The sequence below is a fragment of the Schistocerca piceifrons genome, chromosome 8 (genome assembly GCF_021461385.2).
Source record: "Schistocerca piceifrons isolate TAMUIC-IGC-003096 chromosome 8, iqSchPice1.1, whole genome shotgun sequence".
NCBI lineage: Eukaryota > Metazoa > Arthropoda > Insecta > Orthoptera > Acrididae > Schistocerca > Schistocerca piceifrons.
This window is the reverse complement of record NC_060145.1, coordinates 477,227,299-477,240,840: the sequence shown is the minus strand read 5'-3', so window position 1 is coordinate 477,240,840 and position 13,542 is coordinate 477,227,299. Positions and strand designations below refer to the sequence as shown.

Here is a 13,542-nt window from a genome sequence, read left to right as displayed (position 1 = left end):
TCAGGCCATCCACTGCATCCAGTGACATAGGCTTTTTAATTGCATTGTATGCTGTTATTCTCTCAGTGCCCTTCAGAGCCTCTGTGTACTGTACACAATCCATCCCTAAGTGCAATGGGTCCAAGAAATCTTCCACGTGCACGCTGCTGAGCAGCTCATCGTGATGTCTGTGTGGGTTCCTGGTTATGTCGATCTGACAGGAAATGAGGCTGCTGAGGCTGTTGCCAAGGCTGCAGCCTCCTACCTCAGTCTGCTGGCTCTTCCATTCCTTCGGATGATCTCCATCTTGCCATCTGTTGGCAGATGATGCCACTTTGGCATCACCACTGGTTTTGTCTGGAACAAGTTCCAGGGAATTATACCTCTCCCAATGGCTTGGCCACCATCCTCTCTGCCCTCTCGTCGCAATGAGATTGTTTCAGCTATGTTGCATATTGGGCACTGTACTTTTAGCCATTGCCATTTGTTACGTTGTGATCCCCCACCATTTTGTGCTCATAGTCATAAATATTTGACGGATTGCCATTTTGTGGCCCAGTGCCCTCTTTTTTACCCGCTTTTCAGTGTATGTTCGCTGTCTGAGTTATCAGCCATTTTACCGAACGATGAGCAGACTATAATCGCATTTTACTTTTTATCGATTGTAGCAGTGTGGCAAAGGACATTTAATCTTTGGTTAGGGACGTCCGCTGTCTCGACGGTGTATTTTGTGGATCCTTCTTCCAGGGTAAGTCCTTATTTTTAGCTCTTTGTTCCATTGATTGGGCTTACGTATAGTCGCTTTTACCTTCTTTCACATACTGGTGTTCTAAGGTTATAATATGGCCACTTATGAGTTTAGTTGTTTCTGTGCCCCAAAAAAAGACTGCATCATCATTGACATTGCCTCCTGTTGTTTGTGTCATGTATGTGCCCAGTCATTTCATTTTTATTCTATTCTATCTTTTTCTTGTGTTGCATAACATTTTTGTTTGCCCTTCATATTCCTCACACTCCTTATTTCCCTGACAATTAGTCAGTCGTGAACTTTGTCCATGTACAGCTCTTCAGTTCTCCAACATATATATGCAGATAAGTACAGGTAAAAATTGTTTGACGTCATTGTCTGTGGGATGTCCTCTTGTGGCCCCAGTACTTTGCTGTGCTAAGTATGTTTCAAAATATTTTTGGTGTGTTCGTTGTCTGATATTATATGGTTCTGAGTCAAAAACCTCTTTTTGTATTTCATTGTGCACTGTTGTTGTTGTTGTTGTTGTTGAGGTGGCGGTGGTGGTCTTCAATCCAGAGACTGGTTTGATGCAGCTCTCCATGCTACCCTATCCTGTGCAATGTCATCACAGAGCAACTGCCCCCCAGGGGATCCACATCTCTTTTGTGGATACGTGCGTAGCGAGCACGGGGCCCCGAGCTAATGTGGCCTTCCTTCCTTTCCGGGCTGCATACCTTCCCTTTCCGCATCCTTCCCCATCCCCTGTCTTCACCCCCCCCTCACCTCTTGCTCTTTCCTTTACTTTCTCCCCCTCTGGGACCATGGTTTGCGCCTACGTCCGGAGACGGACGCTTGTAAATGTACCGCATTCTTCTTCTTCCTTGCTTGTCTGTCTTCTTCCTTCCTTTGTCCTTCTCCTTTCCTTACCTCTTCTCTTTACCCTTTTCTCCGCTGCGGCGTTTGAGACCCCCTCTTCTTTCCTTTCCCTTTCTCTTTCTTCCTCCCTGTGCGTGTCTGAAGGCCGACCCACGCACTTCCATGCGTAGCCGGTGACGGGGTAACGCGTAATTCCCCGCCCCGGGTAGACAGGTAGGACACGTACGTACCCCCTGGTAAAGGCCAGGCCCAGGGAGGGGTGATTACCCGAGCTGATACCTTCCGAAAGTGCCGATTGGTCCCTCCGTCCGTATGTCGGGAGGTGTGACCTGAGGTGTGAACAATCACCTAAGGCGGGTGTGCCCTCGGTGAGGGCCCCCACAAGGGAGGAGCGCGCCATCGGAGACGCCGGTAATCATGGGGGATTCTTCCGCAATGGTTTCCTCACCTTCCACTATGTCTGCTCACAAACGTAAGTTCACTGAGTCTCAGCCACAGACGGTTCTTCCATCGTTGCCACAGTTCCTTGTTGTTTCTCGGTCTGACGAAGGTCACGACTTTTCCACGGTCAACCCTTTCATTATTCAGAAAGGTGTCGACGCAATTGCGGGTCCTGTAAAGTCTTGTTCCAGATTACGGAATGGTACCCTGTTGTTAGAAACACACAGTGCCCTCCAGGCTCAAAAATTGCTGCGTACTTCTCTGCTCCACACCTTCCCTGTCCGGGTGGAACCGCACCGTACCTCAAATTCCTCGCGTGGAGTCGTTTATACACGCTCCCTCGATGGATTGTCTGACGAAGAAATTCAGCACTACCTGTCTGACCAGGGCGTCACCGCTGTTCATCGGGTTATGAAAAGGGTTGACTCGAACATCATTCCAACCCACACTGTCTTCTTGACTTTTGACAAAGTTCAACTCCCATCAAAAATCAAAGCAGGCTATGAGATAATTTCCGTTCGCCCGTATGTCCCAAACCCTACGCGTTGCTATCGATGTCAGCGGTTCAATCACACCAGCCAGTCCTGTTCCAATCCGGCCAAATGTGTTACGTGTGGCAGGGATGCCCATGAGGGTGCTTGTCCACCTCCATCCCCTCGCTGCATCAACTGTATGGGTGACCACGCTGCTTCCTCTCGAGATTGCCCTGTTTTTAAGGACGAAAAGCTGATCCAGGAAATAAGAGTGAAGGAAAAGGTGTCGACCTTTGCTGCTCGAAAGTTACTCGCCAGTCGACAGCCCACCGTGCCTCAGAAAGGAAAATACAGCGCTGTCCTTGCTTCTCCTCGGCCAACAAAGGAGGCGGCCACGCAGACTTGCGACCTCACATTTAGTACCACGGTCGTCAGATCGGCCAGCGCAAAGATCGCCCGTTCAACCTCACCTCTTTCGCCTGCCCACTCTATGGCTCACCCTTCGTCGGGTTCTGCTAAATCTCGAGCCCAAAAGTCAGACGCCAAGTCTACAAAAAAAGAGCATTCTCGTGAAGAGTTTTTACGTACTGCAACTTCACAACCATCGGTTCCTCCTTCATCTAAACATACCTCCAAGAAGGCTACGAAGAAACACAGTTCCTCTCCTTCTCCGCCAAGGCGTGTCCCATCTACAGCACCACCTGGCGGAAATCGCCCTCGGCCATCTTCTGTGTCGCCGAGGCGCCCTGTTGGTGGCCGGTCAACTGGCCGATCGTTGGTGGCAGGAGCTGCTCCTGACCAACCTATGGATCAGGATCTTCTGCCTTCGACTGAATGCCATTCCATGCTGTCGGTCGCAAGCTCTGAGCAGTCGTTGAGTTGACAGCACCCTTGGTGCCGTTCCTCCATTTTCTGTTCACCCTATGTCCATTATCCACTGGAATATCCGCGGCATTCGCGCCAATCTGGAGGAATTGTCGATCCTCTTACGATCCTACTCGCCGGTCATCTTCTGTCTTCAGGAAACAAAGCTGCGTCCCCATGACCGCTTTGTTCTCCCTCATTTTCAGTCCGTCCGATATGACCTCCCCTCAGTTGAAGGCACTCCAGCCCATGGAGGACTCATGATTCTGCTCCATGATACTCTCCATTATCACCCAATCCCCTTAAACACTTCCTTCCAAGCTGTCGCCGTCCGTCTTTCCCTTTCTGGATACACGTTCTCTCTTTGTACGGTATACATTCCATCGTCTACACCAATGGCACGACCTGATCTCCTTCATCTTCTTGATCAGCTTCCACCCCCCTATTTGCTGGTTGGGGACTTCAATGCCCACCACCCGCTTTGGGGATCTCCACATCCTTGTCCACGTGGCTCACTATTGCTAGACGTCTTCCACCATGCGGATCTAGTCTGCCTCAACACTGGGGTCCCTACATTTTTGTCTGCCTCCACGGCAAATTTGTCCCATTTGGACCTTGCGGTCGGTACTGTTCCGCTAGCTCGGCGCTTCGAATGGTTCGCCCTTGATGATACACACTCGAGTGACCACTTTCCATGTGTTCTTCGACTGCAGCCTCAACTGCCATATATGCGCTCGCGACGCTGGAAGTTTGCCCAAGCCGATTGGACACTTTTTTCGTCTCTAGCGACATTCGATGACCGTCGCTTTCCCAGCGTCGACGATGAGGTCACACATTTTACCGACGTTATTCTCACAGCTGCGGAACGTTCAATACCACGCACCTCCGAATTGCCCCGGCGCCCTCCAGTTCCGTGGTGGAACGAGGCCTGCCGTGACGCAATACGTGAGCGGCGACGTGCTCTTCGCATTTTCCGTCACCATCCAACTTTGTCCAACTGTATGCGATATAAGCAGCTCCGTGCGCGATGCCGTTGCGTCATCCGCGATAGCAAGAAGGCAAGCTGGAAATTCTTTACTAGCTCATTTAACAACTTCACTCCCTCCTCGGAAGTTTGGAGTCGGCTTCGACGGTTCTCAGGCGCGCCTAGTTTCTCCCCGGTCTCTGGGCTCACTGTCGCGCATGATACCTTAGTGGACCCCGTCGCAATTTCTAACTCATTGGGTCAGCACTTTGCTGAGATTTCAAGCTCTTCAAATTACCCGCCAGCGTTTCTCCCGAAGAAACGTGCAGCGGAAGTGCGACATCTTGCTTTCTCCTCTCAAAATCGCGAAAGCTACAATACTGTTTTCTCCATGCGCGAACTCCAACATGCACTCTCTACTTCTCGCTCCTCCGCCCCAGGACCGGATGGTATCCATGTCCAAATGTTGCTGCATTTATCAACCCATAGCCTGCGTCACCTCCTTCGCCTTTATAATCGAATTTGGACCGACAGTACCTTTCCCAGGCGATGGCGGGAAGCTATTGTCGTTCCCGTTCCGAAACCAGGAAAGGACAAACATCTCCCCTCTAGCTATCGCCCCATTTCTCTCACGAGTAGTGTCTGTAAGGTTTTGGAGCGTATGGTGAATTACCGTTTAGCTTGGTGGCTGGAGTCCCGCAGTCTTTTAACACCAGCCCAATGCGGATTCCGAAAGCATCGTTCTGCTGTTGACCATCTTGTTGCTCTCTCCACTTATATCATGAACAATTTTCTCCGGAAACGCCAAACGGTAGCAATATTTTTTGATCTGGAGAGAGCGTACGATACCTGTTGGAGGACAGGCATCCTCCGCACACTGTTCTCTTGGGGCTTTCGAGGCCGGCTGCCCCTTTTTCTTCGCGAATTTATGGCAGAGCGCACATTTAGGGTGCGGGTGAACACTACTCTCTCCCGTACCTTCTCCCAAGAAAACGGGGTACCCCAGGGCTCCGTGCTGAGTGTTGTACTGTTTGCCATCGCCATTAATCCAATTATGGATTGTCTCCTTCCTGATGTCTCGGGCTCCCTCTTTGTGGACGATTTTGCGATCTACTACAGTTCTCAAAGGACCAGCCTTCTTGAAAGACGTCTTCAAGGATGTCTCGATCGCCTCCACTCGTGGAGCATCGAAACCGGCTTCCGTTTCTCACCCAGTAAGACCGTTTGTGTTAATTTTTGGCGACGTAAGGAGTTTCTTCCGCCCTCCTTACATCTAGGTCCTGTCAACCTTCCGTTTTCCGACGTCGTTAAATTCTTGGGTCTTATGTTTGACAGAAAACTGTGCTGGTCCTCCCACGTTTCCTATCTTTCGGCTCGCTGTCTGCGTTCCCTTAACACCCTCCGTGTCCTGCATGGTACCTCTTGGGGAGCGGACCGGGTGGTTCTTCTCCGCCTCTATCGCGCCTTAGTGCGCTCGAAATTGGATTATGGAAGCATAGTCTACTCCTCTGCTCGGCCGTCTATTCTTCGGCGTCTCGACTCTATCCACCACCGTGGATTACGTTTAGTGTCTGGAGCTTTTTACACCAGCCCTGTGGAAAGCCTTTATGCTGAGACTGCTGAACCTCCGCTGTCCAATCGGCGGGCAGTCCTTCTGAGTCGTTATGCTAGCCATCTGTCTTCCATGCCTGCTAATCCAGCCCATAACCTTTTTTTCGACGCCTCCTTTGATGTCGGGTATGCAGGCCGCTCCTCCTCCCTACTACCCCCGGGAGTCCGCTTCCGTCAACTGCTCCATTCTCTTTCCTTCCGCTTTCCTAAAACCTTCTTGACAACTTGGGGTACAGCACCGCCTTGGCACCGTCCCCGGATCGACTTGCTCAGAGACCTATGTCAATTTCCCAAGGATGGTACCCCTACACTTGTTTACCGTCGGGCATTTGCTGCTCTATGTGCACAAATGACGGAAGCCACATTTATTTACACCGATGGCTCGAAAACATCGTTAGGTGTAGGGAGTGCCTATATTGTTGGCGACACCCCAAATCACTTTCGGCTTCCCGACCAGTGTTCGGTTTATACTGCGGAGCTCTACGCTGTTCTCCAGGCTGTCCACTACATCCGCCGCCATCAGCGGATACAGTACGTAATTTGCTCAGATTCTCTCAGCTCTCTCCTAAGTCTCCAAGCTCTTTACCCTGTGCACCCTCTGGTCCACCGGATTCAGGACTGTCTGCGCTTGCTCCACCTGGGGGGCGTCTCAGTGGCGTTCCTCTGGCTCCCGGGACACGCTGGTATCTGTGGAAATGAGGCGGCCGATATAGCGGCCAAGGCTGCAGTTTCTCTTCCTCGGCCAGCTCTTCAGTCTCTTCCGTTTAGCGATCTACGGAGCGGTTTATGTCGCCAAGTTACTCATTTATGGCATGCGCATTGGTCAACACTTCCCCACAATAAATTGCGGGAAGTGAAAGCCGTTCCTTGCGCTTGGACCTCTTCCTCCCGAACGCGTCGTCGGGAGGAGGTAATTTTAGCTAGACTCCGGATAGGGCACTGTCTTTTTAGTCATCGACATCTTTTAAGCGGTGATCCTCCCCCACTCTGTCCCCACTGCTCTCAGCTGTGGACGGTCAGACACCTTTTAATTGAATGCCCCTATTTTAATCCGTTACGCTCCCATCTACAGCTATCGCCTGATCTATCGTTGATTTTAGCAGATGACACGCGCTCAGCTGACCGCGTTCTACAGTTTATTAGTGACAGTGAAATGACGTCAGTCATTTGAACTTTTTTTTTTTTGGGGACAACCAACCCCTTTCTATAGTGGACTTTTAAGCATTCCTTCTGCCTTTAGTTTCTCAAATTTTCTGACTTTGTTTCCATTGCTGCTGATTTTAAATTTCGTTTTTCTCCTGTTTTCTACGTCACGGGCTGGGCGCTAATGACCATAGAAGTTTTGCGCCCTAAAACCACAAACAAAAAAAAAAAAAAAAAAAAAAAAAAAACAGAGCAACTGCTGCAACCCACATACTTCTGAATCTGTTTAGTGTATTCATCTCTTGGTCTCCCTCTAAGATTTTTACCGTCCATTCTTCCCTCCAGTACTAAATTGGTGATCCCTTGACACCTCTAAATGTGTCGTACCAATCAATCCTTCCTTCTAGTCAAGTTGTGCCACTAATTCCTCTCACCGAGCAAGGTGGCGCAGTGGTTAGACACTGGACTCGCATTCGGGAGGACGACGGTTCAATCCCGCGTCCGGCCATGCTGATTTAGGTTTTCCGTGATTTCCCTAAATCACTCCAGGAAAATGCCGGGATGGTTCCTCTGAAAGGGCACGGCCGACTTCCTTTCCCATCCTTCCCTAATCCGATGAGACCGATGACCTCGCTGTCTGGTCTCCTTCCCCAAACAACCCAACCCCCAACTAATTCCTCTTCTCCCCAATTCTATTCAGTACCTCCTCATTAGTTACATGATCTACCCACCTAATCTTCAGCATTCTTCTGTAACACCACATTTCAAAAGCTGCTATTCTCTTCTTGTCTAAACTATTTATCATCCATGTTTTGCTTCCATACACTCCATACAAATACTTTCTGACACTTAAATCTAATCTCGATGTTGACAAATTTCTCTTCTTTAGAAATGCTTTTCTTGCCATTGCCAGTCCTCCCTACTTTGACCATTATCAGTTATTTTGCTTTCCAAATAGCAAAACTCATTTACTGCTTTAAGTGTCTCGTCGTACACTATACTGACAAATATTTTGACAAAAATATAGTTTAAAGTTCTTTGTGTGTGTCTTAGTTTTGTGACAGTGCACTGTTGAAAGATTTTTTTATAAAGACTATTGCATGTGTGTTTCCTCTTCCAGATATAAACACACAACATTTACCGTGCTGGGATATTGTTTCCTACTGTGTGCATAATTGCAATTGCTGCTGCCCCTATGTCACTACAACGTTGTGCAAAATTTCCTGTATTTGTGGCGTTACCCAAGTGGACCCTCAATCAATCTAATTCAGTTCAGATTTGTTTTACTTGAGTGTTGATTTCCCTTAATGGCACTTCCTATGTTGAATTTGACCATTTCTTCGACTGTATTGAATTTTTCACTAACTGTTTCTTGTATATTATATGTTTTCCAAAGTTTCACACACGCTTTCCTCTCTGTTACTCCTTAATGTACTAACTTGCAATACAGTTATTTCTGCAATGTGCTCATCTGTTTGCGACTAGTAATCTCAGATAACTTAAAGAACTGTGTCATAAAATTCTTTGGCTTGTGGCCTTATTTTAATTCAGAGATTTTGCTATCCTGCTGTTTATGACAATCTTCAAATTCAGAGATTTTTGCAAGTTGTTCATCTTTCTTTTGCACCCAGGTGTCAAATCTTTTCCCCAATTTATTTCCCATATTCTGAAATCTATCTACTAAATTTCATTTCTGCTCTTGACATTTTCCATCAGGATTTTGAATATACTCGTGTTCCGTGAATTTGGTTGTTAAAACCTTTTCCTGTGGCTTCCACCTAAACATTTTGTTAAAAGACAGTGTCAACTTTCACAGCTAATTCATTATGTGCAGTAACCATCTTACTTGCACATCACTGTAGACACTGTCACCAGATATGATGTAATGGCAAAAAAAATAAAAAAATAAAATAAAAAATCTCATATCTCCAATCTTTTCATTTCTACCATGTGCTCTCCACACTGCCATTTCAGTTCTCTGGATAAGCTTAAATGCATATGGAATTAATAGTGGCTGCCCTAGAAATAATGTAGGCTACATCAAATTTGTCAAATCATTACTACACTGAGCAAAATCAGATACAGATGAAAAAACCGTACAGCTGCTACCGGAAAATCAAAACTAATCACATTTTTGTTTGTGTCTTTAAGTAAGACTCGTCTAGTATAAAAGTAGCATGTGATAAGAGATGAAATTCGTGTTCACATCTAATTAGAATTTTGCGCTCCACATCTAAACTCTGATGGTAGATTCAGTCTATGCTTACAAACTTGACATGTGGGAAGAGCCATATGATATTTACAAATCTTGAGCATGGTGTTCAATAAATGCCGCCTCAGGGTGAAACCACTTCCGCTGAAACAATTCTTTTTCATCACCCATCTCTGGAGGTGAGGCAGCTATTGTATTCCCCTGTAGTTTGTAATGCAAAGGATGAGAGACCTCAAATTGTTTCGAGTGTGGTGTGTATTTTAAAAGTAATCCTTTTTAACATTTGTGCTTGCCTACCTGGACATTATTGATGTAATCAAACATACTGTAGCATCTTCTGTGACAATCTGTTGAAAGTGTAATAGAAATGAATTGCCTGGGTAAAACATGGAATGATTGGTTGTAATTATCAGAAAATATCTATTTTATGATTTAGGTTGATTGGAAGGAAATAGTCTCATAGCTGAGTTGTATCAATTTCATATTTCAATGTGTGTATAAATGTTCAGCTATTGGGTTGTGTCCCAAGCATTAAAAATGATGAAGCATGTACTTTGAGCATTGAGCTTTTCATGATAATGATTGTACCACAGATATTACGTTACATTGAACGCAGTGTACAACAATTACTCTGATAATTTTTTTCAGGAAATGACTTCACAGTTAGTGGTGTTGTGGGTGGTGCTGGAGTCCATGTATGTTACTATGAAAAAGTAAGTGACCAGCTGCAGTTTGGTGTGGAGATGGATACAAATCTGCGTATGCAAGAAACTTTAGCTGTCATTGGTTACCAAGTAGATCTTCCCAAAGCAGATGTGTGCTTCAGGGGTAAGATTTTGTATTTTCATACATAGCTTATAGTTCCATTTTATGTTTTGGTGTGTAGTCAGTGACAGCTGACGGCAGTTATAATTTCTAGGTTTCCCAGTTTGTTCACAAATGTGTGCTTCAATGTACTGGTTTGTACACAAGCTGCATATGTTAATAAATAAGTAAATGTTACTACTGTTCTTCCTTTATCCGGGTTTTAAATTAATATGAAACTAAATTCAGTATATCTGTATAGTTAATTTTATTTCATTCTCTTTCCAATTCTGGAAATCTTCAGGAAAAATTAAAGTGAAAAAGAAAGAAAGAGAGCGAGACAATACTTCACATAATTTTTCTGTTATCCTAATGTAATACTGCAGAAAATTGATTTTCTCTTTTACTTCATATCTGTGTGATATCATGATGGAGTCTTCCTCTAATTTGTTTACTACAGTAAATGTTATGTGCTTGACCAGACTGTCAGCATGAAATTGTTTTTGTTTGATTGTGGTATGTAATATCCAAAGTTGCAATCATGCTGTACCACCCCAATTCAGCTTTTCAGTAATCTCCTTAAATTACTAGAGGTCAATGTTGGTATCTTTTTTAAACGAAGCCATGTCCATTCGTCCCACCCTCCCCAGACACATTTCAAACCTTTCAGATATGTTATGGTAACCTACATTTCCATATGACATTGAAGAGCCCAAACAGATGAGTTGTCCTAATATTTTGTTCTGATATTATATGAGGATGAGGGGGGGGGGGGGGGGGGGTCAAAAGTAACAGTTTTTCTCCAGCAGTTGGTATAAAACCAGTTCGTAATTCTGCCAGTAGTTACCTCACTAGACACCACTTCGAATCAGTTGTCCAGGTAGCATTGCCATGGAAACATTGTGTTTTCGTAAGTGCTGTTTCATGTGCTCAGCAGAGACTATCGCAGTGCATTGCACGGCTTATGTAGAGGAATTTTTTAGTCAGACAAGGGTTTATGAATGGTCTGTCATTTCAAGTGATCACTTGTGAGTTGAAGACCAAATTTTTGGCCAGGACATCCCCTAACAAATAAAAACATAAAAGAAAATCCATGTTGTGATAAGTGTTTGATCGTTGTAGAACAATCAGTGAATCAGTGGAAATGACTGGAGTATCCTGAAGTGTTCTGAAGTTCATGACAATGAATTCTGACTTGTTGCTCCAAAGATGAAACGTGTGGCAGCAAAAATCATTGTACATGTGCTTCCAGATGACCAATGAACCAGTCATTTGCATATGTGTTGGGAATTGATAGAACAGTTAGAAATTGATCTGAATTTTGATACAAAAGACATCACAGGCTATTGGCTTTTACACCATGATAACACCCCTGCTCACAAGATGTCGGGGAGTTTTGGAACAAAACCAAATTACAGTGGTTTCTCATCCACCGTGCTCACCAGACCTGGCCCAGTGTGAGTTTATTTTATTCCCAAGAATGGAAAGGAACCTGAGAAGGAAGCATTTTTAAGATATAGAAATAAAGGGGAACAAATAAATAAATACTACTGGAGGCACTAAATAGCATAACTGCATACGAGTTTAAAAACTTTGGGACAAGTGTATTATATCTGATGGTCACTATTTTGAAGGTATTTAGCTTTTGAAAATTTACCACCAAATACACAATTTTTTTGTAAAACAGTTTCTCCCCCTCAGACCCCCCCCCCCCCTCTCTCCTCCTCCTCGTAACGCTGTAATTGAATATTTTTATTGGCCTAGTTGTAAACTGTATGGGTTGAAAAAAAAAAAGAAAAAAAAAACATGGCTGAACTTTGGGATGGGAGGAGAGGGGGTTGTCAAGTGTTGGTCATGTGGTTATGGTAAGAGGTGTGATTTGTGTTCATATAGATATGGGCTAAGTGGTGTTTCCTTGTTAGTAAAAAGTTAGTTTTTTCTTTAGAAAGTACTATGTTTGTGTTCTCCAAGAAAACACCAGACTCATTAGTCATTTTATGTGTTTTGCAGCTATGATTGACTCCAATTGGACTGTTGGTGCTGTGCTGGAGAAGAAGTTACAGCCTTTACCATTCTGCTTTTCACTGAGTGGTATGCTGAATCATAGCAAAAACAATTTTCGGTTAGGCTGTGGTATCACGATTGCTTGAATAAAAAGTCAGTGCATTTGAGGAATTTGTTTGAATAAAATATAATAGTCATTGGAGAATATATAATAATTCACAATGCTAAAGATGTTTTACTGTTAATGTGAAGCAGATCTGTGATCAGTTCAGTAATTTGCAAGATCTTTCACATACAGAGGTGCTTACAAACACATCACCTCCATTAGCCAAAGTATTTGATACGTTTGTACCAAACATTTTGTTAGTTTTCAATGTGACTTATTTTTTGTAAATATGTACCTGCACAAAACAATGACAGCTGTAAGCATTTTTTTATCTAATGTGACACAAGAGACTGTATTGCTGAATCATTTCTTGCATTTGCAAGGACAAAATAAACAAATACAATAACATTTATATCAGAAATGACTAAATGTGTAGTATTTAGGTTCTTCCAAACTCCAAGGATCCTAAACTCCCAGATCTTTGGAGAGACTTATACAGAAAAGAGTCAGTTTTGAGCTAAACTTAGACCTACAAAATTCGTTTTTTGTTATGTGATGAACTTATTGCTCAATCTATTTGTGCCGTGTGATTGCCACTATATTTGCATTCTGTATGTATCTGCCACTTGCTGTTTGGTGTTAGAGTAACTAGCACATTTGGATGGAGGCAGATATGATACACCAAGAATTTGGAATTGGCTCTAAGAGGGAGGAATGGCAGCAGAGGATGTGCATTCTGCTTTTCAGTATGTGTGTAAATAAAGCTGTTTGTTACTTTGTTTTATGATCAATAAATTTGAAAGTCTTGCCACAGTTAGCTTTTTATTTATGAAATCTTAAGGTTATATAGATTTTAATCACGTTTACCTTGTGTGGAAATACAGGGCAGTTTCCTTTATTGGAGTTACAGAGTTGTTACGCAATTTAATCATTTTTAACAAGACGTGGAGAAGACAGTGTTGTTACCCCACATAGCCACTCATACTAAAGGTTTTTGAAGTGATAAAAGGTAAGTTGTTCAAGCCTTACATAAGAGGGTTTATAAACTCCTAAAAATGTCTCAATATAATTGTTGCAGATTTGATCATATAATTTGAGGAGAAATTTCACCACTGTTACTGAATGGTTCTCAGAGGAGGTAACAAGTGCTCATCATCTCTTTTGGTGGCTACTTTTGTGGGGTCTCTTGCTTTCAGTTTTGTTACCAGTTACTTTTTAAGTTGTGTTGAATCTTATCCATTTCACCCTTTGCCTTACATTCCCCCTTTGCTCTCCTTGTCTGTCTAAATTTCTGGAATCAAAATTGTGCTTCAGTAATTAGGGATCTTGTAGATT

At 44.2% G+C, this 13,542-nt stretch overlaps 1 protein-coding gene across 1 annotated transcript in view; it reads left to right on the top strand.

The window, feature by feature from the left end:
• Nucleotides 1–13,020, top strand: part of LOC124711390 (mitochondrial import receptor subunit TOM40 homolog 1-like) — a 50,798-nt gene extending 37,778 nt beyond the window's left edge. Inside the window, exons 4-5 of the mRNA XM_047241440.1 lie at nucleotides 9,942–10,121; nucleotides 12,108–13,020. Coding sequence (XP_047097396.1) covers nucleotides 9,942–10,121; nucleotides 12,108–12,247 — 320 coding nt within the window. The 3' untranslated portion in view covers nucleotides 12,248–13,020. The remainder of the gene's footprint in view (nucleotides 1–9,941; nucleotides 10,122–12,107) is intronic.
• The last annotated feature ends 522 nt before the right edge of the window (nucleotides 13,021–13,542 follow it).